This window comes from Amblyomma maculatum, chromosome 10, assembly GCF_055883805.1.
Source record: "Amblyomma maculatum isolate TAMU_Amacu chromosome 10, ASM5588380v1, whole genome shotgun sequence".
Classification (NCBI taxonomy): Eukaryota; Metazoa; Arthropoda; class Arachnida; order Ixodida; family Ixodidae; genus Amblyomma; species Amblyomma maculatum.
In genome coordinates this window covers 41,423,382-41,448,626 of record NC_139353.1, presented here as the reverse complement: position 1 = coordinate 41,448,626, position 25,245 = coordinate 41,423,382, and the positions used below count along the sequence as shown (strand labels likewise).

The 25,245-nt window shown below is 43.7% G+C and overlaps 1 protein-coding gene across 6 annotated transcripts in view; it reads left to right on the top strand.

Annotated features, from left to right (window-relative positions):
* LOC146176259 (uncharacterized) overlaps window positions 1-25,245 on the top strand; it is a 326,256-nt gene that overhangs the window by 279,210 nt on the left and 21,801 nt on the right. For all 6 annotated transcript variants that reach the window (XM_084582578.1, XM_084582580.1, XM_084582576.1 and 3 more), the window contains 23 exons: window positions 570-836; window positions 1,414-1,560; window positions 2,354-2,587; window positions 3,637-3,849; window positions 5,116-5,208; window positions 5,614-5,781; window positions 6,348-6,515; window positions 6,874-7,146; window positions 8,532-8,828; window positions 9,527-9,805; window positions 10,182-10,487; window positions 11,124-11,396; window positions 11,546-11,682; window positions 12,093-12,486; window positions 13,186-13,254; window positions 13,952-14,527; window positions 19,732-20,028; window positions 20,901-21,206; window positions 21,982-22,139; window positions 23,007-23,154; window positions 23,659-23,846; window positions 24,520-24,661; window positions 24,842-25,144. In XM_084582578.1, the coding sequence (XP_084438704.1) occupies window positions 570-836; window positions 1,414-1,560; window positions 2,354-2,587; window positions 3,637-3,849; window positions 5,116-5,208; window positions 5,614-5,781; window positions 6,348-6,515; window positions 6,874-7,146; window positions 8,532-8,828; window positions 9,527-9,805; window positions 10,182-10,487; window positions 11,124-11,396; window positions 11,546-11,682; window positions 12,093-12,486; window positions 13,186-13,254; window positions 13,952-14,527; window positions 19,732-20,028; window positions 20,901-21,206; window positions 21,982-22,139; window positions 23,007-23,154; window positions 23,659-23,846; window positions 24,520-24,661; window positions 24,842-25,144 (5,436 nt within the window). The remainder of the gene's footprint in view (window positions 1-569; window positions 837-1,413; window positions 1,561-2,353; window positions 2,588-3,636; window positions 3,850-5,115; window positions 5,209-5,613; window positions 5,782-6,347; window positions 6,516-6,873; window positions 7,147-8,531; window positions 8,829-9,526; window positions 9,806-10,181; window positions 10,488-11,123; window positions 11,397-11,545; window positions 11,683-12,092; window positions 12,487-13,185; window positions 13,255-13,951; window positions 14,528-19,731; window positions 20,029-20,900; window positions 21,207-21,981; window positions 22,140-23,006; window positions 23,155-23,658; window positions 23,847-24,519; window positions 24,662-24,841; window positions 25,145-25,245) is intronic.

Genomic DNA, 25,245 nt, shown 5'->3' with positions numbered 1-25,245 from the left:
TTGTTGCTTTTACAATATTTTAAACATTCGCATTATAATCGTTAAACTGGTTTGTATGTGCATGTTGCATAGAAATTTAAGCCCTTTTCATTTTACTCACCGTAAGCAGGACTGAAGAGATGAAATTAAAGGAAATGATGTAGCGTGTGCATGTCATTCTTTATGGTGTTCGTCTATCTTTTCATTGGCTCCAAAAGTGATGAATGCAGTAGCCATGCAGGAATTTATAGCAAGATGTAAATGTTAGGCATGTTTACCTGTGAAACGAAAAATAATTGGCGCATAAATTTTAGGGTAAGTACCGGATATGAGCAAAATAATGTGGTTTTATTGTTCCTCAACTACACTTGTGCTTCATGCTATGAGGCGATTAGATGACTCGAAATTCAACCACCCAGTGGTTCTTCAGCCTGCGTATAAATCTTGACACATGACTGTTGACATGGCTGTTTAAGACAGCTTTAATGCAGTGGAAAAGCCTTTAAATGAGAGGGGTGTCTTATACAAAGATGCGTCTTGTACACCGGATAATACAGTAGTTGACTGTTGTGATATGCCCCACTGTGCAGCGACTGGTAGCCGAGACGGCCTCTCGGGAGAGCCAGCTCGCCGACCTGGAGGCCCAGTCACGGCTCCTGCCGCCCGAAGCCAACAGGGAAGCACTCCAGAAGTTTGCCTTCCTCCAGACTGAACTGAGCAACGTGTACGGACTATTGGAAGACCGAGCACGCTCCATCGAGGATCGTCTTCATTCAGTCGAACAGGACAACAGACAGCAGGAGCAGCTGCTGGCATCCAGCACTGCGGACACCCTCCCGCGACTGCAGCTTGTTCAGGTACTGTTTGTTTCTCATGAATCGCGTTCAGTATTAGTACCTTTGATCACTTATCAAATTTTAGTCTGATCTAGTGTATTGTAAGTATAAGCTTAGTATACACTTATGTCTTAGTATACACTTGGCCTTCTTGTGGTGAAAATCAATCAGGTTCTGCATCAACAGCATGATTCCTGAGGCTTCAAGTAGATTTGTACAGATGTAGTGCTAGTAAATCATTATGACAGTTTAGATCGCATCTGTACAGTGCAGGTATCTGCATTCGCTTATGGCAGAGTAGTGTTCGAGACTTTCTTAAAAGTTAATAATAATGTTAAAACCAGTGTTGATTGGCTAGTAGGTTCTCATTGTTGTTCAAATCTTTGTCATCTAGATTCATTTAGAGTCCACCTTTTTGATGTAAAGCCTTCAGTATAAATGTATTTGTTTAAAATATATCATGCATTCTGCATTCCGCATTTTCGAGGTTTCAAAAATAGAAATGAAAATCAACAAATAAATTTCTCTGCATTTATTGTTACTTCTGTTCGCAGAGGTGTAACGGTGAGTGGGTTATTATTTTTCTTTTCTACCACAGGAGCTCAACCATACTCTCCAAGACCACGAATGTGCTGTGCTAAAACTGCTGAGAAGTCCGGAGTCCTTGCCTCAGCAGCATTACGAGGACATTCCCACCACTGAGCAAATTCTGCGCGAAATTAATCGGGCCAGACAGCCATCCTCGGTAAGTGGAACTCGTCATGCCATGTACACTTCATCATGTTAGTTCACAAATTTGTGTACAGTCATGTGCAGTAGATAGAGCCTCGTCTCAAGTGAAGCTGCCACCAAATGTCTTTCATCTGCTAAATGGATAGACATGCGCACATGAAGGGGATTTTAGTTATAATTTTTTCTTCTTTTGTTAGTTGGGCTAGCCTGTACGTTTTCATGAGCTTTCATGAGTTTCTACTGTTATTCTGATTGGGCCAGTTTTTGGCCTGCTGTATAAATAAATAAAAGCTGGCACTTTCGTTGCATTTTATATATTTTATATTTCAGTGTACGATGTAAATTAAGGGCTTGATGGAAGTGTACGAGAAACATGTCACAGGAAGCATATTACTTTGTGTTTTGTATCTACGCTGTCATGTCAATTGATCCATGGCTGCATGGAATGCTTGGTTGGTTTGATTTTTAATGCTGTGACAACATATTAGGAGCACATGTCCGGTGGATGTCTTTGTGGAGCCTTGGTCTGAAATTGGTGTAAGTTGTGTAGAAGAGAAGTGATTGCAGGTAAAATTGCAATAAGAATAGAATCGGCATTGCAGTGAAATTAAGACTGTTGGAAGACAAGGAATACAGAATTGCAATATGCTAGTATCAGAATTGAAATGCGTTGGTGAGTAAAGGAAAAATGCCATCGCATTTTCTCCGCATCAACTCACTTGATCATCTCTAAATCTTTTTTTTTTTTCTCCTGCATTTGGCCGTTAGTTGACAAAACTAAATTTTTCTTAACTGTGTTCATTCAGGACACAGCCACACCAGCATCCTGGCTCGAAGAACCACCATCGGAATCGAGTCCATCATCCCCGCAAGACACCTGGTCCCAGATTATTTCCAGCGTGCAGCAACTGGAGGATCCTGGCATCGAACCACGCACCTTCCACATCATTTACCTGCGCATAATTCAACTCATCATCATCTGGCGGAAGCAGGTCAGGAATACGCTGTCAGAGCATCCAGACCCACGGCAACCACTGCAGGTGAGCTCTTTTATTGTGTTCTACTACACTGAGCACTTTATGGTATATTTAAAAGTTGGTATGTTTCATAATGTTACTATCTATGTCGTATACACATACCATGGTGCAAAGGGGCATGTGCTGCAATGCTGCCTGGCTTAACAACTGGTTGTAGCTGAGCTCGTTGGTTGAGGTTTGAGAAAACAATAAAAAAAAAAAAGGCAGCTCATTGATATGAGCAACGCAGCGTGATGGGCAAGTTGGTACGACATTGTAAGGGTATACCAGCACAAAAATGGAAGAAAGGATGAGACACAGCATTGTGTCTTGTCCATTCTTCGTTCATCTTTGTGCTTTGTGAGTGTGTGACAAAAAAACAAGGCACAGAACGCAGTGTTACTTTTCTTTATGTCTGTGAGAATGCACCGCTTTCTTGTCAGGTTAAGCACACACTTCATTGACAGGTAAATCCACACCTTTGCATTGTAAACATGATGCATCTGACTGCGGGGAGAGGACATGCACCTCCAGCGTAGTCTTGAAAGGAACTTGGCCAGATGACGAGCTCAGTCAGGCAGAGCCGGTACATGAAATCTGTAGTTTCTTCTCAAAATTAGAATCCTCACGCCATATTTTCTATCTCATATCAGTTATCAACGTCAGTGCCAATATCTGACGAGTACAGGTCTCCACACCATTCACCATTCGTGTCTCCTCACGTCAACTGCTACCATAATTTCTGGTAGATGCTAAAGCATGTTCATGCCTGTCCTTGAGTTGTGGGCTTTATACGGCATGTCGTGTCATCGTAGACGTATCCTTGAGTGACCACTCGGAGACGTTGAACTCTGTGCTCAGGTTATTAAATGTGTAAGAAAACCAGCAAAGCAAATGCAAGGTATCAGTGTTGAAGGATGCAGGATGACATCGGTCCTCTGTTTCATTGAACTTTCAAGCCTGTCACTCTAAAGGCTGATTATTTTGGTTTTTCACGTATATGTATAGTGATGTGACACAGTTCACTCACATATTGGAGGGGGGGATTCCTCTTCTGCTTTTTCCTTTCATAGTCGCTGGATACCCAGCTTGTGGAAGTGGTGAGGACTGTGAGGAGGCTTCCGGGTTTGGTGTCGAGCCATGGTTCGCACCTTCCTTCCGAAGAACAGGCTGCACTCAGCCAAGTTGGGGACGAGCTGGCCACCTACATTGAAAGCACTGAACCCGAATTGAGGGACGCCATCAATGCTTACCTCACTCTTCAGCGAGATGTACAGAAACTTCAGGTATGCCTTTCAGCTGAAGAGAGAAAAGCAAAAAAAATTGCCTTCTTAGCCACTGGTTTGTTGACCCCTTAAAAGCATAATTTTTATGCATTTCTTTTCTGTTGTTGTGGCACCTTTTGTTTCTCTAGGGGTGCATGTTTAGCCTGTACAATTTAAAAGCATATTTTACATGCTAAAGCAACACTGTGAGCCATCAGACATGCCATAATAGAGGGTTTGGATAAATTTTAACTGCCTGGTATTTTTTAAGCCTGCACCGAAATCTCTGTTTACGGGCGTTTTTCCTATCCATTGCAATCCTTCCACTGTGGGCAGAATCAAACTAGGTGGTTGCTGTTCTGAAGAGTTGCTACAGCAATGCACAGGAATAATCATGTGCATGCCAAAGAAACAAGAAAAAGTATATTTTTAAAGGCTGTCATTTCAAGTCTAGTGTCGGCTCCTCGAGATGGATGGAGATGAATCGGTGAGGCCTTAAGACACCTTAAAGGTGTCTAGATTGGCACAGTCGATATATTTATAGACGTTGAGGTGATTGCCCTTTGTCCAGTTCACTATATATTGTACCTCATGATTGTCGCCAGAAAGATCCTAAAAGAAAACATGACAATAAGAACTTCAATGTGTTATTCCAGTTAGCAGTGTGCCCATTCTTGGCAGAGCATGTTCATTTGACAAGGCATATCAAAGAACAATCACTGATGTGCCTAATGATGTTTAACTGCAGGACTAATGATGTTGCAGAGAGACTAATGATATTTAACTGCAGGAAAAAACTCCTGCACATTAGCGAGGTCACCTGGGTTGTCGTCTTTTCACCTGTCTAAACTGTGCTGATATTGCATGCTTTTTTTGGCAAAATTTTGTTTTGCAAACTTGGTACATATAAAACTGTTTTACAGTTCTTTATTTGTTTGTTAGACCGTATGCCAACTGGAAGCACCAAGTATCGCTGCATTGTTGCCCTTTTATCATCCACACTCAGCTTGACAATTACCTACGCTTTTTAATGGCTAATGTATTCAACAGATGTTTCAATGTCACTGCACGACATTGTACTTGCTTCATCTGTGCACTTTGGAGTTTGTGACGCCACTTTCTTGATATGCATCATCAACTGTCTCTGTCTCTTCTCTGACAAGTCTCTTGAAAATTGTTCATGCTCATGCACACCATGCTTGGTGATTTGTCCTATCTTTGTCACTTGCTGCAGTGTATGTTGGCTCAGCCATGAATATGCCACACTTTTGTGATCTTTCATTTCAGGAGCAGGCTTCCCGCTTGCTTCAGAAGGTTGACCAGGAATTGGCTCCGCAACTGGCTGGCATTCACGAAGGAGACCCTGACTGGATTAGAAAGGTAAACACATGGGCATTGAATCCACAGAGAACAAGCTTCCACGGTTTATCAGAGGCACTGGCATAAAACTACTCTTAATCAATTTCTTTATTTAGAATACACTCACAGTGCATATATTGTGCATAAATTTTGTGATTTTCACATTACAGGCAGCTTACATATTTCCACAGTGCTGAAGTTGATGTTGTCCGGTGCTGAGTACGACAACAGTTGCATATGGAGCTACCAATATGCTTGATGGGCACTTTTGCGTGTAAAACTGATTTGATGTCGTGAGCTCAATGTTTTAATGTTTTACTGTTGCTGATTTAACATCCTAGATAATTTTGCTAATTATTTCAGAGCCTCTTTTTTGTAATCACAAGCCCCAGCCCCCATACTAATGCATCGGCGGCTTTTCACTAGGTGGAAGCATGGATCGAAGCACTGTGCACAACCCGTACAGAAGTGAGAAACCTAACAAAGGCTGCCACCACATCGCCCACTCCTGAAGGCACTGACGTCACGGCTCATGCATCTGCATTGCCGAGCCTCTTGCAGTGCTCACGCAAGCTTCACATCCTCTGGTGCCAGGTATGTACTGCATATGTAAACAAACGCACTTCAAAAATTATGGTCTCGTGCCTACATTTCAGTGAAGTGCAAGTGAAAACAGCAACGCTTTCAGCTTTCTTTCTTTTTTTTTTTTTCTTTTTCTAGTAGGAAGCTCGTACAGTATTTACTTATGTGGGAACTAGGGGTGTTAGGATATAACTGCTCTCAGCCATTGCCGTTCACTGTCAGTCCAAACATTTTAGTCCTGTCAAAATCATATGCAGTCCCTTTGTTGAATTGTTAGTGTTGTCATGATTGCATAATAATAGTAACCTTTACATTCTTTCTGAAGTTATTAAACTTTCAGTCACTCTTAAGTTACTTTTATATTCATTGAGAATGCATCTGAAAATTGTTTATTTTTTTCACACTCTTTTCACTTCTTTCTTTGTCATTCTTTCCTTCGATTCTTAAAACAGAAAACAATTGTCATATTATTCATCATATAGTCTTAAGTTTTTCTTTTTTTTTTTTTTTTTTTTTTTTTTGACATTACATTTGCACACTCTTTGATTACATCTGCCCACTGCTGTATGTCCATGCAGTGTCAGCTCCTGGTGCGAAGGGCACTTAAAGAGCAAGCCCTGCAGTGGAGGCTAGCTGGTTGCAAAGCAGCCACTAAGGGACAGGAGGCATTCCTAGAACCTGTGATTGCTCCTTGGTCACCTACGGGTAGCCCCCAGCAACTGAAGGACATGGAAAACTCCATCAAGGTGAGCAAGGTTGATAAACGGGCGAGACCAGGACTTTTAAGGGTTTATAAATGCATTTACACTGACCAAGTTCAGCTAATGCAGTAGACACAGTCTAGCGGCCACAACAGATGAAAAAGGTGTGTAACTTGTAATAAACAAGAACACTGAAAGCTAAAAAATTCTAAATGTGACAGGATGACAGCATCAAAAGATGACAATTTCATAATCACATACACTACTACTTAGTTATAGGACATGGGTGAGTTTAGGTATTCCGTTGTGTGCAACAACCTGTTTTAAGCCAATATACAAGGTGCTAAACTAGGTGCTTATTAACTTTAATTTTAATGCATCTCTGCTCCTTCAACCTTCCCAGGCGGCACTGCAGGAAATCCAGTTCCTTGATGTCCTCGGCAAGCACCTCTCCAGCCTGAGCGATGACCAGTCTGGCGAGGCCCCAGCTGAAGGCTCTCCGACTGACACGCTCACCGAGGCCAGACTGGCTCAGCTTCGGTCACTGGCTGTAGCCCAGGAGAAGCTGGAGAGTGCCACAAGGGAGCAGCTTGCCTGGATGCAGAAGAACCCACTCTGGGAGCCCAGTGCCCCGAAAACTCTCGAATCTCTGGAAGAAGCATTGCACTCCCTTGAGGTGTGTAGCTGGCACCCTTTGAATTTTTTTTTTTTTCACAAAAATTACAATGCTATTTCCTAAATTTGCAAACCTGCACGCAACATTGACAGCGACTGCGTAGAATGATTGGCTTCCTAAAAATTTTGTTCTCTGCTGCGGCCTTAAGGGGCAGAGAAGCCAAATTTCGGTTATGTGCTCTTCCTTTGGAATAGCGTGTGGCTCAATAAAAAATGTGGACAGTACTATGGATTGCCCCAACAAATTGCGAATAATTTTCAACTGACAAAAGGCATGGACAGTTGTGTAGATTGCCCAATTTGCAAAGGAATATATTTCTCTCTCCTGTTTTGGATTCAGGAGCTGAATGATAGCCGTGGTTTAAAAGACAACTTGAGATTGTGTTCTGCATTCAGAAGCTGCAATAATATATGTAATAATATATGCCTACCCAACAGCTTAAATGGCAATGAATGAACAAGTGGCAACTATGTCGCTGTTTCTGTATCCCTTATGGTTCCTGTACTTGCCTTTTACACCACGAGCACAGTTCAGCTGGTGAATCCAAAACAACATGAGAAGAATATTTAATTATGAGTTGCTTGGCTAGCCTAAGCAAAACTCCACATTATGTCTAGTGTTGTCTTGCCCATGATTGTGAAAAAAAAAAAAGAAGAAAACATTTAAAAATGTTGTTTCTTCACTCCTTTCAGTTTCTCTGTATATCTAGACAAGCAGTTTTAGTGAGCTTGTGCCAAGACTGAAAGAAAAAAAAAAAAAAGAAAAAGGTTTATTTTGCTATACCTCCGCGCTGGAATTTTAGGTCACTGAAGCTGCTTTAACTTCCTTGCATTTAAATATGAGGGTCTTATTTTGTTTTGAGTACTGTCTGTAGGGCCAGTTTCATCAACAACATTTGCATGCGTTTCTCAAAATAACAGTTTACTTGGTGTAAGAATTTTCTGTCCACATTATATGTAATGCTATAGTACCATTGCATCGAACGCAGTGTTCTATTTCCTGGCACATCCTGCCACAGCTCCGATATCCTGTGTGATGCCATTGCGTGTTACAAGAACTGTAGGTTGTCTTAATTAATCCAGTCCCATTTCCACTGCATGCCAGACATCAGGCAACGTTCCCCATAAGAAAATTCATTCCAACGTCCAACAATGGCATACTTTTGCTGCTATGCAGACTTTTTGTCGCAATTGCCCCAGAAACGGCTTTGGGCACTTGTCCAGTTTGATGAATGAATATCTTTTGATGCTTAGCCATTAATATGAGGTGATAGATCAACTTATTAACAGTGCTCTTTTAGTCTCTTTTAATGTTAGTGCCGTCGTTATTGTAACACTTAAGAGGTGCCTACAAGTGAGGAAAACTGCACAACAACCCATTTGCAGGATCTGGAAAACAGGGCACGCATGCGGCTGCTATACGTGCGTGACCTCCAGGACCTGTCCAAGGAGGTCGTGCTCAGACCGCACGTGCCTGCGGAGCAGCAGCCGGTGCGACTGCTGCGCGAGTGGCGTCGATACTGGCTGCTCCTGCTGAGGAGGACTGTGTGGTTGCGTCGTGAGGTTGCCCGCCTGCGTCGTTGCAAAGAGGCACTGGACAGAGCGAGCACTGCAGTGACAGATGCCGAAAAGGTGCTCAGGGACAGCCCACCACAAGCCAGGCAGCCAAGGAGCACCCTTGAGGTAATAAGTGCGGCTAGTACTATCCACCTAGCATGTTGATCAGGGGTTCTCAAGCTGCTGTCTGCGGAATCCCTAGGTTCCTCTAAAGAGTGCTTTGAGTTCCCAAAGCATATAAGCCTATGTATGCCTTAACTCATACCATTCTCTTTACCCACCTTATTTTGAGAATAGCTGCTTTGTAATTATTATAGTAGGCCTGACTGTAGCTGGCTTTTGCCACACTTCCAACCATTAGCAATTGAATTTGGCTATTTTTTTTAGAGACGTCAGGCAGTAAATGATAGAAGTCAGGAGATGGAGTGCCTCTTTGCATCTTTTGCTAGCTTTGGAAGTCTGAGTCCCGCCAGACTGAGAGAGAATTGAGAACCCCCCTGTAGGTCTAGTGTGATCTGCCGAGCTATTGAAATCTGTTTAACACACAGTGGGCTAGTGGATCTGGCCTTGCAATATTTTTCACCAACTGGTTGACAGTGTTTTCAAAACTCTACCCAAATGAAAGCCACAAACGTGAAGTTATTCTGGGTGTGCAGGGAAATACCACACGCCATGACACACTTGGTGAATGGTAAAGGGCAGCAGAGTTTTAAAAAGGCCTGCTTTCCATTTTCATCTCTTCCTGTTTTACTCCAGTTGTGAGTGCATTATGGTCGGGTTTGTGTTTGCACTGAAGTGTGACAAGTGCTTCGATTCTTTTCTAGTTGGCCATGAACATTCACGAGGCAGAAAGAAATCTGCAGGCTGCTGCTGAAAGGCCTCCCGGGGACACTATTTCTCTCGAGGGCTTGGAAACTGACATTAGGAAACTAAAAGAGCGCCTTGGTAAGCTACAAGAAGCCCTGCAGAAAGCGCGTGCTGGCTGGCCAGCCATGGCCAGCAGTGCAGACCAAGGTGACGTTGAAAAGGCCTTGGAGGATCTGCTGAACGCCGCGGAACAAACTGCGCAACAAGTGCCGGGTTTGGACCTGTGCATGCTTCAGGTAAGCAGTCAGACCAAATTCAGGTCAAGCAAGATGAGACAGAGGCAAACCTAAATGCGCCATAGTCATGTCTCTATTTTTTTTTTCCTTTACTATGCCCTGGCATGTAGTGGCATTACTCCCATTTTCACCAAAAGAAGTAACGGTGGACTCTTTTTTGAATATGGAAAAAGCAAACGCTTAATGGTATGCCACGATGAAAACCACATTCCCTACATAAATTTTTACAATCTTGACACTCACGAGATGTGGTTTATGCCCATCATTGATCTTTTACCTAACCAGTCCCTTCTACAATGCCTTTGGCTGATAGGGTAGTCAAAGTACGGCCAACCAAAATGAATGGTGATTAAGTTTCTCAACTGTCACGTTTCAGGCATGCAAAGAAGAAATGGAAGCATCAAAGCCTGCCCTGCTGTCGGCTCTGTCGTCATCCCCACCTGCCAGCACAGAAGCACGCCAGAGGCTGTGCACCATCCTCGGTCGGTGGCAGGTGATCATGGTGCTGCTGTCGGAGCGGCTCAGATTGGCCAAGAAGAGGACGAACGAGCTAGACCGAGCCAGCAAGATGCGCTGTGAGCTGCGACCCGCCATGGAAGCAACGCAGGCTGCTCTCAGGCAGGTTGCCAAGGAGAAGCCCACAGAGCGTTTGCACATCAGCTCCTGTCTTCACGTTATCCAGGTGAGTGAAACCCAGGCAAAGCACTGCATATTGTGCATGAATCAAATTTATTTTTCTCCGGAGGCTTGCATGTTGCTTCTCTTTTTTTATATATATATATACTGGGTCCATATTCAGAGTTTGCGCCGTTATCAAAAGTGTTGATTGGTGGAAACAGAAGCAGAAGCGTTAGTGACATTCGGTCCCAGTATTTCCACCAATCAGATGACTCGAGGTCTGAGAGATAGCGACGCATTTGATAACGATGCAAACTCGTAATATAGATCCAGGTAACTAAATTGCAACAGAAAAACTATGTTGCTCTTGGGTGACCTGCACTTCTGCTTGACGGATAGTCGTTACGATTTGCAACATACTGCCCGTTCTTGTACCTAAAGAGTTTGCTGCTTTGAAAAGCACATAATGGAACAGCCGTTGTTGCCAGCTGCTTTTTATGTGCACAGGGGTGAAAATCGGGGAGCAACATTTTTAGTTCGACTGCAGATCTCTCGGGGATGTGTCGACTGTGACACGGCAATGACCTAACAACTCGGAGATGACAGTATTGGCTCTGTCATGTTACCAGCACTCGCGGAGATTTTTTTTTTAAGTGTTATTTTCATTGTTCTCTGTTCATTTGCCTGTCTTCCTTTTCAGTGGATCAGAGAAATGCTGAAATACCAGAAAGCAAGCCTTGACAGCCTGGAGAAGAAAGGACAGGATGTCGCTACCTTGCGTAAACAGCACGAAGCAATGGAAAAGGAGGCGATCGAGCAGGGCCAGAGGCTCGAAGTTGCACATGCAGCGGTCAGCACTTACGAGGACTCCCTGCATGCTGTAGAATCGTTCCTGACTCAGGCTGAGGACGGACTGCAGCGCTACCTGAACTGCTGCCCCGAGTTGTACGCCACTTACCTGCCAGCGCTCGAGGCAAGTGCTCACGTGCCACGATACATTTGTCCCCTGCATGAAAGTGCACAGAGAATCGAGAGCTTTGTGTAGTCATGCCTTCTTATACCAATTCTCACATTAAGGAATACTAGTGCAAGTTAGTATGATAATCCTGTGCTCCTTGCTAGGCTCTGGAGCAAACCCTGGACAAGCGTGAGAGGCCACTGCTTGGCAGCCTGGAGAGTGCTCAGGCAAACCTCGCAGACAGCCTGGGACGCAGGCCCGACAAGGCTTCATTGGAGAGAACTCGGCTCCTGCGAGACAGGTAGGTTCCTGTGCCGCGGGTGTTTTGCCTTGGTTAAAAAGTCCATATGGATAATGCAGAATGGAAGGACAAGTAGAGTCTGGTTTACGGGGTTTAATGTCCAAAAGCAATTCAAGCGATGAGGGATATCATAAGGGAGGGCTGCAGATAATTTGGCCACCTGTGGTTCTTTTAATGTGCACTGACATTGCACAGTTCACAGGAACCTTGCATTTCACCTCCATTGAAGCTTGGCCAGCATGGCTGGGATTGAACTCATTCTCGGGATTTGTAGTTAAGTGCTCTAACCACTTTATTTCAACACAAGCTGTGCTTTACAAAAAGCAAGTTTGATTGGAATAGAAAAAAAGGATTGAGGTTCCTGCCAATTTTTTCTTTTCTTATTCTTTCCTCTCCCCTTCAATATGTAGGTGGCACCAACTTAGGGAAAAAACATCTCAGCTGCATAGAGAAATGCTTCAGCTGCACTCCCTCTGGCTTCACTGGCTGACGGCCGAGGAGAAGCTCATCGACTGGGCACTAAAGGCCGCCCACGAAGAGGACACCGGCGGGGCCGAGCTCAGCTACGCCCAGGCGGCAGCACGAGCGGACGTCCGATCTGCGCTGAAAGACCTCACCTCTACGGACGTCTCGACCAAGCTCATCGACCCATCACCCCTGCAGGCACGAATCAGTGCCCTCCAGGCTGCCATGCCAACACTGATGGAGCCACGGTCAGCGCCACATCGTCACTCCGACTGGTCGGCCTTCGGCTTCTCTGCGCATCCAGCAAGACTGGAGCAAGATCTTAAACAACTGGAGAAGGTGAGAAAATTTGGTTGTTTCAAATCTTTGAAAGAACACACTTACTGCTTTTAAATACTTTTTCATAATTGATGTAGTGTTTTTTGTACAGCAAGCTATAGGAATTGGCGGGAATAGTAGAGTGGATCAGGGAGCAAATACGAGTTGATGATGTTCTGGCCAAATAATAAAATAAATACACTTTGTCAGGGCATGGTATTGGGGAGGGAAGATAACCAATGGTTCCTCGAAGTAATTGAGTGGGTTTCAAAAGAAGGCAGTTGAGCGTAGCACGGTACAGCAGACAGTCAGGTGGTTGGGCGGGGTTAGTAAATTTGCAGTGATAATGTAGCTATTGATGGCAAAAGACAGGGATGGTGAGGGCATGGGAATGCTTATGTCAGCCTGTATTAGCCTGTAAGTTGATGTGCCATTTTTATCTAAGAGCATTTTCTTTTTCCCCTCACAATTTGTTTTTCTGTATAAATCCAGAAAACTTTTATTTGTCGCTTAACAGTTAATAGTTTTCATTGCGGTGAAAAAAATGTGGATTGGTTTTATTTTTTTAATCCATTTTACTGATCACTACAGGTAGATCAATTAACTAGCAGGTCAGTTTTAGCTGTGAGAAAGTTTAATTCAAGAATTCTAAAAAAAAAAAAAATGTCATTCATGTCAAAGAGGCATGATAAAGTGCTCGGCACATACGATTTCTTTTAGGTCCTTCCTCGAGAACCAGGAAGTGACTGGAGTGCAGAAAAGCTGCAGGACCTCTGCACTAAATCTGAGGTGAGCGTCTTTTTTCGTGTGCTCAAGCTCTTTATATTATACCTGGTCCTTTTTTTTGTGTTTCCAACCCGGCAATTCTAATTGAAACAAATGAGGACTTGTAGAGCGCGTGTTGGTGCATATTTCACGAAGACATAGGAGTGCAAAACAGGTATCTGTCCTGTGTACCTTTTTTTAATGTTACAGTGTTTGATGCATGCTGAGAATTTAAAGTAATTAATATTACCTTCCTTTAGCATCCTTTTTCATCTTAACAATAAAATGAAAGGTGCGTAATATTTATAACCTGATGGTATTTATAACTTCCTGTCATTTTGGCTCTTGAAATCAAAAAAAAGTGCATAAGCAGCCAACAAAAGCAGCCACATTGGTGTAAACTTTGTGGTCTGTGTGGGAGTAAAGCCTGCCCTCTATTGAGGTGAAACTGTTTTATGTGAGCGCATGTTAAACAACCCGATGTGGTCGAAATTATCTAGAACCCTCTGCTATAGTGTCCTGTCACATTGGGACATTAAACCTATAAACCAAACCAGTCCAGACCAGTTTGAACAAGAAGAGACAACTGTGCTGGTAGACCATGCAATACCTGTTGATTCAGTCACAGTAACGTCACCAGAGACACAACATGACAACCCTTCTGAGTGGACATTTGCATGAACCTTTCATACCCCTTTCATTTGATCCTTCAATAATGCAGAAGCTGTCCCGAGACCTCATCCCCTTGGGAGTCAACCTTCACTGCATGCGGACAGAAGGCTCACAAGACCTGCTTCGGCGCTGGAGGATCCTCTGCTACAGACTCATTGTCATCTGGGGCAGTGCACGAAGACTGCTTTTGCAAAAGGCACCCCTGGAAGACAGCTGCACGGACCTGCTCAAGCTTGGCCAGAGGTCACGGCAGACATTTGCCAGCCCAACAGGCCCTCCCTTCAAAGATCCGGTCACCTGCAGGCAACACCTGGAAGACATTGGCAACCTCCAGTTCCGCCTGGCAACATACAGACCGATGCTGGAATCACTGCGCCAGCGTGGATCTACACAGGAGTACACCGAAGTCTGTGACCAGCTCAACAGGGCTGTGGACAGAATGGCCGAAGCAGCGAGGACACGTGCAGCAGAAGCTTGGCTCTGGCTGAGGCCTTGGATTATGTTCTGGACTTCACTGGACGTCGTTAATGGACATCTTTCAGCGGTGGAACAGTCGGAGGTTGTTCAGCTCTCTTCACTGCCTGTGCTAGACCTGCGCTTTATCACCATGTTGTTCCAGCACGAGGTGAGTCCTGATTATTCATGTATTGCCGTGCTTAGCCTGAAGGTTAGTAGCCTTTGTTTCATCGAGGTAATGCTTGGCAGAACTCTTCGACCAAGTTAGATTTGGATGTTTTCACAATTAAAGCAGTAGAGTGTCACATTGTCAAAATGCTGGCATTCTGTCTGTAGCCTCGGAAAGTGAAGTGAGACCTCCACACCCCTGAAGCACCACCTACTAGGCACCTCCAGGTCGCACCCCTTTAGATGTGGGCTGCCCATGCATGCACCGCCACCATCGAGCCACTTCTCCACCATGCCTCCACCTTCCAAAAGTACTGCCGACTGCTGTTGCCTGTGCAAAGCCTCTACTTTAAAAAAAAACACAACTTGGAGTAAAAGCATTAAAGTAATCGTCTAAGAGAAATTCATCTGCTTTTGCAGAAATGTGAAATCGGACGTCAAATTGCAACTTACGCAGCATTTTTTAGATGGATTCGAACCCACCGCGGGCGTTGAAAATCATGTCAGACATGCTGCTCCTAGGTTAAAGCAGGGCTTTATACCTATAGTATTCTGTGGCTTTTCACATGGTATGGCTGGTTAGAACATGTCAGTGAGTATGTGCAACCTGAAACTCTAGTGCTAGCACACCTAATTTGCATTTATTTATATTTATTTATATTTATTTATATTTATTTATTTATACACAGTACCTACAGCGCCCTCACAGGGGCATTATTGTAGGGGGGAAACATCATAAATAAGAAAAAACATCTAACCTAACCATTTAGCCTAACCATGTTAAACCAGCCATCATTTTTTTTTAATGCGTTACTACTAATGTCCACATTCCAAGAAAACGCCATTCTGATGTGGTATGAAATTCCCTGGTTGGTTAAGAGGGGTCACGTGTTCTAATGATATCACACATTCCACTGACCAGTTGGCGCTTGGCCAGGTCATGTGACATTGTGATGTCATCAACCTCTTGACCAACCAAGCATATTCAAACCACACCCCCACTCAACGGACCAATCAGAGTCTTCTAGGTCGCCTTGTGAAGTCATCGACCTCCTTATCAATCAGGGAATTTTGTAGCCGTTTTGCAAATTTCCTGGCAAGTTGAGACTGTGAGATTGCATCACTGATATTAATTATTTGCCATGAGGTAGTTAGAGTCAGTCTCCGTAGTAATAACCTTGTGTGTGCATGGTAACTTGGCCCACATTGTAAAAGAAAATGCTTCCAGGCAGACTGTAATGCAGCATGTACACTGTCACAAAAAAGGCATATGAGTGCTTGGCTGTTGAGACAATGTAAACAGCAGAACAACTCCATGCATAAAATTAAATGTACCCAAAAGATTTATTGCATCAAAGACTGTCATAGTTAAGCTCTACGTGGAAATTAGTGGGGAAATTCTGCATGTGGGATGACATACTTGGTTTGCATGTGGTTTGCGCATGCTGGTCATGTATATTCTCACTATGAGCAGCAGCCAAGGCTGGTCGAAATTTCCGGAGTCCTCCACTACGGCTTCTCTCATAGCCTGAGTCGCTTTGGGACGTTAAACTCCAAAAACCAACCAACCAACCAGCTTTAATCCATGAAGGAAGCTTTGTTCATATTTTGTTGCATGCTGAATAAACTCCCTGTACAACGATCGCAAGACAAGATCTGCATCCATAGGTGTGCGCAGAGTTCTCTATTCATCACCATCATAATCAGCCTGACTATACCCACTGCAGGACAAAGGCCTCCCCCATATTCCTCCAGTTAACCCTGTCCTGTGCTAGCTGCATCCACTTGACCCCTGCAAACTTCTTAACCTCATCCGCCTACCTAACTTTTTGCTGCCCCTGCTGCACTTTTCTTCCCTTGGAATCCAGTTTGTTACCCTAAGCGACCATCTTCTCTTCGCACTACATGTCCTGCCCATGCCAATTTCTTCTTCTGGATTTCCACTAGAATGTCAGTAACTTGAGTTATTTCTCTGACCCACTCTGCACGCTTCCTATCTTTTAAAGCTAACCCTACCATTTTTCGTTCCGTAGCCCTCTGCGTTGTCCTCAACTTAAGTAGAACCCTGCGTTAGCCTCCACGTTTCTGTTTCAGCCTCCATTTCAGTTCTCCGTTAGGGGTAGCCAATTAAGTTTTATTGCAGACCCAACTCCCTCCTACCGCAGGTAAAGATGCCAAGTAAACAGTTCTTGGAAAGTAAGGTCAACGTTCCTCGCCCACTATTATTGTAAAAAACCTGCATGGCCATACCCCTGTACCCGCTGCAGTGGCTCGGTGGTTAACAGTGGTTAGGATGCTTAGGTACTGATAAGAATACCCTTTTACAATACCCGCGTTCGAACTGACCGCGGAGCCACGTTACAGCGGAGGCGAAACACAGAGGGCATCAGTGTGATATGCATGAGGTGTCCAGTGCACTTTAGAGGTGGTCCCCAGGAGGTCGAATTCATTCATGAACCCTCCACTACCTCTATCTCTTTCTCTAGTGTTCTAAAACGGCTCAGGTGTCCATCTAAACAGGGACAGGTTTCCTTCCTTTCTTTTTTATTAAAGAAAAAAGAAAAGAAAAAACAACCAGCCAATAACCCTGCACACTCTGGCTGTGTTCACGCCTGTGGCTGCATTGCATTGTCCGAGAGTTTTTCGTTCCCTGCGAAGGTACTGCAAATATTGCAGCAAAGGAAGGAAACATTGCACGCGTGCGTGCGGAGCTGTTAAGCGAAGACCGCCGCGAACACCCTACGCGGCCAGCGATATGCCTCGGAGACCCCAACCCGATTGCACGATATGACGGCCCGCCGCGTGTTGCGTTCCTCACGGTCGGGCGTCTTATCTCATTTGTCACTTACGTTGATGTTGTCGCTGCCACGTCTGCGCCCACTGCGATCTACCCAGAGAGCCAATATGCTCCTGGAACTGCGCCGCTTATCGCTCTTATCTCTCAATGGGTTCGCGCGCTCTTCTGCACGACGCTTTTAGACGGCGTGGTTCTTGCGCGGTTGTTTCGAAGCAGAACGCTGCGATTTTACGGTAAGGGCTGGGGTCGTACGCATTTCTTCGCTCGGTCGCTCTGAGTTCGATTAGCAGTAGGTTCTGTTTTCGGTCAGTGCTCTTTCGGAAGTCGATCAAGCATAGCTTTTTGGCTTTGTGTGGCGAGGTGTTCAGTCGGTGATAAGCGAAATGTTTAGCGAACGGTGAGCGATTAACTAAACTGGCTGGTATAGTTCCGTCGCGAATGTCGTTTTTCTTTTTTTTTTTTCTTTGCTGTTTTTTTTTTTTTTTCCACGTCTGTTTTTACTCTGTGTGTATCCGCGCATTGCAGCTAACGTTAAGGCAAGCGAACGTACTTGTGTGACGCTAAGAGCTCATAAATGAGGGGAGCCAGTCTGGCTCATTTCTGCGTCACGGAACGAAAGCGCGCCAGATTCGAATTTTGGTGAACGCGACCGTTCTGACTGAAAGCTTTTGCGATCGCTGGAATTGGGGCAAATGGGTGGCATGGGCGAAAACAGAGGCATTTTCTGGGACGACGTTTTTGTCCGTTGCATTGCAGGAAAGCCGCGCAGTAGTGTGCACAGTGGTAGCGTTGAGCGATATACGTGCACGGTTGAATTCGCGGACCAGCTTTAGTTGGCATATAAATGTTTTATATGCTTATATAGCTAGCTAATGCTAAATGAAGCCTTGCACTTCTTTTTTTTTTTTAAAAACCGCGAAATTTTGGTTTCTTTTTTTTCTCTCTTGACCGATGTTACAAATGCGCCGCGCGTGATACGCGAGCATATCGCGCATTTGTCGTAAGGTCGACTCGTTCGCTGCCTTGGTTCTTTTTTTTTTTTTTTATGTACAATACATTAATTTGGTATGAAGAAACACATTATATTTCTGACCTTGCATATAAAATTTTCATCTCACTTCAGTCATGAGATAATTGACCTCTATCTCTTACCTACCAATTGTTCATAAAAAGGCTATTTGCCAGTGGTTTATGGAAAGCGCATAATCAGCACCTTAAGAAGATTTGTTGCTTGTTAAAAAAAAAAAAAAAGTGAGAAGGTGAGTCTTTGATGAAAACATGACTGATTGTCCTTAATGTGTACTTCTGAGTCACTGTAGCAACATATTACCAAGGAGAAAGGTGTAGGCGCAGACGGAACCCATATCAATCCATCTTGAAAATCCAGATAGTATATTGTAATTTTCACGGTAACCTTAGTACCAGAGTTCCATCACGCAGCTTGTGTTCCTTAATTCAATTCTTCTTCTTATTTCTCCACTGGTGTCCAGTTAATGGCAAAAGGGTGAAACTACTGCAGACCTGACCTGGACAAGCATTAAAATAACCCTGTTTTCTTTTGGGCTTTGTTCAAAACTTAGATCTCTTAATTGATATTGTTAATTTTATACTGTTTATTTTCACTGTGACCCATAGTATTTGAGCAGAATGCAACCAGTAGTGGGGAAAGAGCCCTCCTTATAATTGTTTCTAAAGAAAAGGCAGAAACCCAGTGCAGCCTTCTCCAAAAGCTATAGCACTTCTATTAAGCTCACTGTCTATTCAGAAGATGTCAAAAAAAGCTGCGGAACAGTTTGATGCATGGTGTTGTGAGCGCTTCCCTCAGTTATTGATTCTTTCATCCACTATGTTTGGCTCGGTTTGGTTTGTAGGGTTTGCCGTCCCAAAGTGACTCAAGCTATGAGAGACACCATAGTGGAGGACTCCGTAAATTTTGACCACCTGGGGTTCTTTAACATGCACAGACATCACACAGCACACGGACGCCACTTCATTTTGCCTCTATCAAACCATCCACTATGTTTCCGCCCCATATATTCTCTGATTTAGTGTAATATGTGTTTACCATCTTATGGATGGTAAACACAGTGCTACAATGTTTGTTCTGTAATTTTTTTTTTTTCAGCACTTAAAGGCTTGTTTTGAAGGAAGAACAACATCTTCCATCATCTTCATATGAAACACATTGGTGTACTTGGTCATCCTTTTAGATGGATTGAGCTGTTAGAATTACTTTAATAGAATAACCTGAAGGCTTAGTTTTTATGTGCTACTGCTTTTATGCTTTTATTTAGTCCTGTTTACATTTTTGATATACGTTTTCCTTGCAATCGATTTCAGAACCTGTCACTATACACTTGTAATCAGATGTCCCTGTGTGAGAAATATAAGCTCCTTTTTTTCTTCAGCGTCTGGCCAAGCAGCTGGAAGAAGTGAGACGCCTGTGGCGCATCATGCACGACCATGAAGAACACCTAGCACGCGTCGCGCCTGATAAACCATGGCTGGATGAAGTCCGGAAGCAGTCGCAGGAGGCACTCCGTCGCCTGGAGCTGCTGGAAGCCAAAGCTAATGACACTGAAAGGCGTTGTTCACAGTGGGAGATACTGAAGCAAGAGCTGCAGAACCTCGACACAGGCATGGCCGATGCGCTCAAAGTTGTCCCAACTTCCCAGCAACCTTCTTCGTGTGAACAAGTACCCAAGGTATGTGGGTGATGCTTCAGCACATTCGTTCTTTTATTAATTCATTTCAGAACATACCATTGTTGCTGGACTGGAGTACATCATGGTGGTTATAATCGGGTCACGATTTATACTAGCACAAAAGAAAGCATGCGCAACAGAAATAACTTCAGCGATAAGTGATCATCATGTGTGGTAGTGTCGATGTCTGTAGTGTGGTATACATTGCAAGGGGGGGTACAGATTATACAAAATTTCTTGAATAAGTAACAGAGACGCCAGAGCTTAAGGTTCAAATAAATGATTACAACAGGTTAGAGAGAACACTTATCTGAGATGAACAGTGCAGCTTAGACGAAAACAAAAGGAAAGTGTGTCTATTTATCCCAAATTATGGCTGACCAACTTGCCCAAGCACCTGTTCTAGCATGTTCTTGAATGTTAGCTTTCAGCAACATTTAAATGGACCATTTAGAGTTGACTTTTAAGTGTATCTGCAGCTTTTAGGCAGCTAGGAGATCGGCTGGAATTTACTGGGTCAGAAAAAGACCGTTCTGTGTATTTATTATGTAAGCATTACCGAAATAGCCTGTGTTTATTTGTCAGAAGTGTTGAAAAAGGTTACCCTTGGTTTCTTTCACTGTCTGAAGCTTTGTGTGTAGATGCATTCATTATGTGCAAATTTTGAGGGGTGCAGATAGAAAACACACCTAGGTTTGAAATATGCTCAGTGTCGAAGCTCGAGAAGCTAATAATAAAAAATGGGATTGGCCTGCTAAGGATTGCTTCTAACGTCTGTCTTTGCATTATTGATTAAGAGGATACTTCTTGTCTTTTCGATGAGTCGTTGACCTCTTCTTTGGTTTGCTTGTCACCGTTCACCCCCTTTTTAGGAAAAACTGGACCGGTTGAACCAAGCAATAGAAGCGTCCAGCAAGAGCCTCGGCAAGGTGACTTTGGATGGCATCGCCACAGAGGCAGAAGTCGTGAAGAGTCACATCGAACACACCAGCAAGGCTGCCGGGGCATTGTCCGAGTGCGGAAAGTTTTCTCCTAGCCAGAGGGAACAAGCCGAGAAGTGCCTGGCACAGTTCGTCAGCTCTCGCGAGGAGCTGGACAGAATGAGAAAGCAGGAGGAGGAGAAAACCGCATCGAAACCCAGTGACAATGTGGCAGAGTGGCTGAAACAACGAAACGAGGTAAGCCAACATTAGATAGGGGAACATCAACCTGTATATGCTATTTAAGTAAAAAACTAAAGGTTGGAGAAAAAGATAAGATAAAGGCACAGTTAAGTATCCCAGTCACTAATAATGTTACGGGGCTAGAAAGAATATTCCTGCTTATACGTATTGCAAAGTATGACCACTTTTGTCTCACTTATAGTTGGATCCTGTGTCCTTGAGTTCATCAATGACTGGCCATCATAGCCACTGAGCCACTGCCTCGTTTTAAAGTGGAGGAGAAGGAATAAATAAATTTTATGTAACAGAAAATTAATAGTGAACTGCAACTGTTTGCAAATTAAACTACTAGTTCTCTAAAAAATATGGAAAGTTGTCTTTATTTTGCCGTAAAATCATACCGAAACAGAGACCTTGCTGCTTGTGACTGCTCACATGTCTGTAGTAAAGAATGGGGACTGATCTCACGTGCTAGGTCAGATGAAATATTGTAGTTCTATTATTTTTGCTTTTTCTGTGCGTGGATTTAGTTCGATACCTTACAGAATAGTAGTGACCAAGATCAGCCATTCACGCTGAAACCAGGATTAGCGTTGTAAACTAGCTGCAAGCGAGATGTGAGACTGTTAGTTAATGAAGTACTGCTGATTATATTTGTCTCGGTGACTGAGTAATGTAGACTAGGTGCTGTATATTGTAACGCGTAGTGGAAAGGAGTTGTCCCCCTTTTAAATCTGCAAATGCCTTTCAGTTTCTGAGCTCGCACTTATTTCATACGGCATGCTGGCAGGAATCGCAGAGGCTCAAGGAAGACTGCGAGGGGCTCCTCCGGTACGGCGAGTCCATCGGAACTCTGCTCCTGGATGAAGACATCAAGAAGCAGTTAGACAGCCATCTCACAGCTATCAAGCAGTCGTGCAGTGATGCTGAAGGAACACTCCAGCAAAAGTAAGCCGAGCTGTACACATTCCCAGGCTCCTGAAAGTTGCCATGTGCAGAGCTCCTCTGAAAGTTATTTGCACGTAACATTTGTTGAATATTATTGCACATCATGTGTCTTAGGTTCTTTAAAGGATAAAAACAGTAGAAGTCGCGATGTGAATAGTCACTGACAACTGTTTCAAAACATGAAAAATTAAAACTGATTGTTGGGCTAGTTGGTGCATAGTCACATAAAGGAAAGGTTAATAGCGCAACAGAAAGATATAAAAAGACCTGGTTCAAAATGTATTTGTGAATCATCTCTCTCGCTGTATAGTAGTGAAGGTGGACTGTTAAATCTTGCTAGGTAGGGTAGGCCTAAATTGCTCTGCATATGTTGCTGACTTTGCGGGTGTTAAAGAAGATTGTATGTGGTTTTAAAGAAGAAGTTTGTATGCGGCATTCCGAGAAAGAAGTTGGAGTGAGCGCCTGTCCTGCGTGTCTATCTGTGCCTATTTGTGAGTGTCTTTTCATTGCGCTATTAACCTTTCCTTTACATGAAAAATTAGCCTGGCCATTGACACTGTTGTAGGCATAATTGGAGTTTACAATCTTAAAAAGTGTTTGAATAAACTGGTACAAAAATTGTTCAGAAAGTGGGTGACAAATACCTGTTTTACGTTCATGCACACATGGCTTTCTCCTTATTTCTCTTTTTTTGTCAGTCCAAGATTTTGGCATTGTGTGGGATACCTATTTTAGATGAAAAGTCAGATTATCTTGATGTGTCAGAAATTAAATTTTTTGTCGTGCAAGTTTCCTCACTGCATGTAGTTCGAGTTTGTGAGAAAATGCCGACTGAAATGGCTGACATTTTCTCCTTTATTTTGACAGCACGTTGAGGCTGAATGGTGCAGCAGGTCTGCAGCAAGAACTCGACGTGAGATTGGAGGAGTTCCTGCTTTGGCTAGAGAGCATAGAAGTGTTTTTGTATTCCACCATCATTCCAGCAGATGCCCAGCGAGAGCTGAAGCTTCTCAATGTAAGTGTCTTTGCTCTGATGTGCTCTTTTTTTTGTGTGTGTGCATATACACGCACGCACACATTTGTGCTGTTAATAATGGATAACAACAATCATCTTGGTACATACCGTCGATCCAGTACTTGAGACTTCTACGTATATCTAGCATGCTTGGCAAGAAAGCATTAGTTTCCAGCTGAATTGTCAGTGTTCATGGCCTCATGCAGTGTATAGGCAAATTAAGCAACTTTTTTGTTTTGACTTCAATTTTGTTTTACTGCTTTTCAAGTTTGTATTCTCTACACTATGTTCTGCAGCAACGTCATATTCACTGTCATTTTCTCATATACTTCTTTAGGACTTGAAGGTCAATACTACTAACAGCACCAAACAACAGCAGGGAATGCCTAAAAGTAAACGAAGCTGTTATTGAGGGCATTAGCATAATGATGCTGTAGCTCGTTATTTCTTCAAAGCTGTCCGGTGGCAGCTTCTCATTTGTTTTGGCTTATTTCTCCTTCAAAGGTGAAAAAGCAGGAGGTCGCTGAGCACAAGGAGCCTTTGGAGCAACTTCGATCCAGCCTTGATGAGTTACTGAAGTATTACCATGACCTGGTACCTAGCACATACCAGGACAATGCTAGGGAACAATTAACCGATTCTGAAAGGCGCTGGCACGCCTTGGAACCACTGCTGGAAGAACGCCGAAACAGGTACGTCACTTAAGGTTGTCTTCCTGTTGTTCCTTTAGGTCAGAGAACTGAGTTGCAGTTTTTGATACTATGTGAGTTATCTCTGTTATCCAGCTCAGCTGTTGATAGATGCTTAAAGTATAGCTACCTTCTAGGAAAGGCATAACGTTATCTTCAAACAATGCTCACGAGGGCAAAAAGATATTGCAGTCCATTCAAGAATTTGTAAATTGGGTAGCAGACTTTTTCATTGTTCTTTTGTAACTCCCAATACTTATCAATATTATTGACTATATTTGTATCAGGCTGTGACCCTGTTTGGTGGTGTGTGTCTGATTTTGCGAGAGGCTTGCGGAAAAGATCTTTCTGGGTCTCTGAGCATTGAACTAGGCCTTTCTTTATACCATACAGCTTATCAGTTGGCAGCACATCATCACAGAAGAATTGAGAGACAGAAGCCAAAGGCTGTAGCCGAAGCATCCGTTATCGTAGGCTTCTTATCAAATGTCGCACGCGCTCAGCTCTTTCTATCTTGAAAGCAGCGAGCACTGTCCGCAAGACGCATTTGGAAGCCTCAGATAGTTTTGTCTTGGTCAAGACTTGGGCAGGTGCTTAGCTGCATAGTTGAGCTCGACAAAGTGTTCTTGCCGTTCAGGTCTATTGATTGCACATGTGTTTTGTCCCATGTGTTCAGATTAAGCACAGTGAATGCGCTGTGGCAGGAACTGAAACAGTTGGGTGACGATCTTGCCCAAGTGCAGTCTGCTGAGAAAGGCCTTACAAACACTGTCGGCGACAAGCTGCAGATTCTCTATAGCACCATTGACACGCTGGAGGTAAGTGGCCTGTCATGCTCGTTCATGAACAGCAGGTCTCTTGTTTCGGAAACTTTGTCTTATTCTTGATTTCGTATCCTTGTTGTCATTGCACACTTAATGCCAAACTCTTGTTGCATTGTAATCAGTTTATTTTATAAGACTGTGTTCACTCAGTAATTGGTGTTAACTCGTCCACAGGCCCTGCAACCGAAACTTCAGAAGTTGGAGGTTTCACTGAACAATGCTTTCCATCAATACGAGAACCTGGTTCGGGACTGTCCCATTGATGACAGCCTTCACAAGTCCATCACTGAGATTTATGACAGCTGGCTAGCCAGAAGACGCTCTGTACAGGATTTCCTAGAACGTTTCCGGAGAGCGGCACAGACGTGGGAACATTGGGACTACCTCCGCGAACAACTGGTTCTCTGGCTTACTGAGAAGGACCTGGTTCTCAGCCGGCTTGAAGTTGGACATGGCAGAGAGGAAGACGACCTTGGGGTATGTCCCGTTTTTTTTCTGACCAGCAAATACCTCGTCGAAACGTTATGACTTAATATGATTTTCCATTTTGTACGTTCAAAATCGCAGGTTGAAAAAAT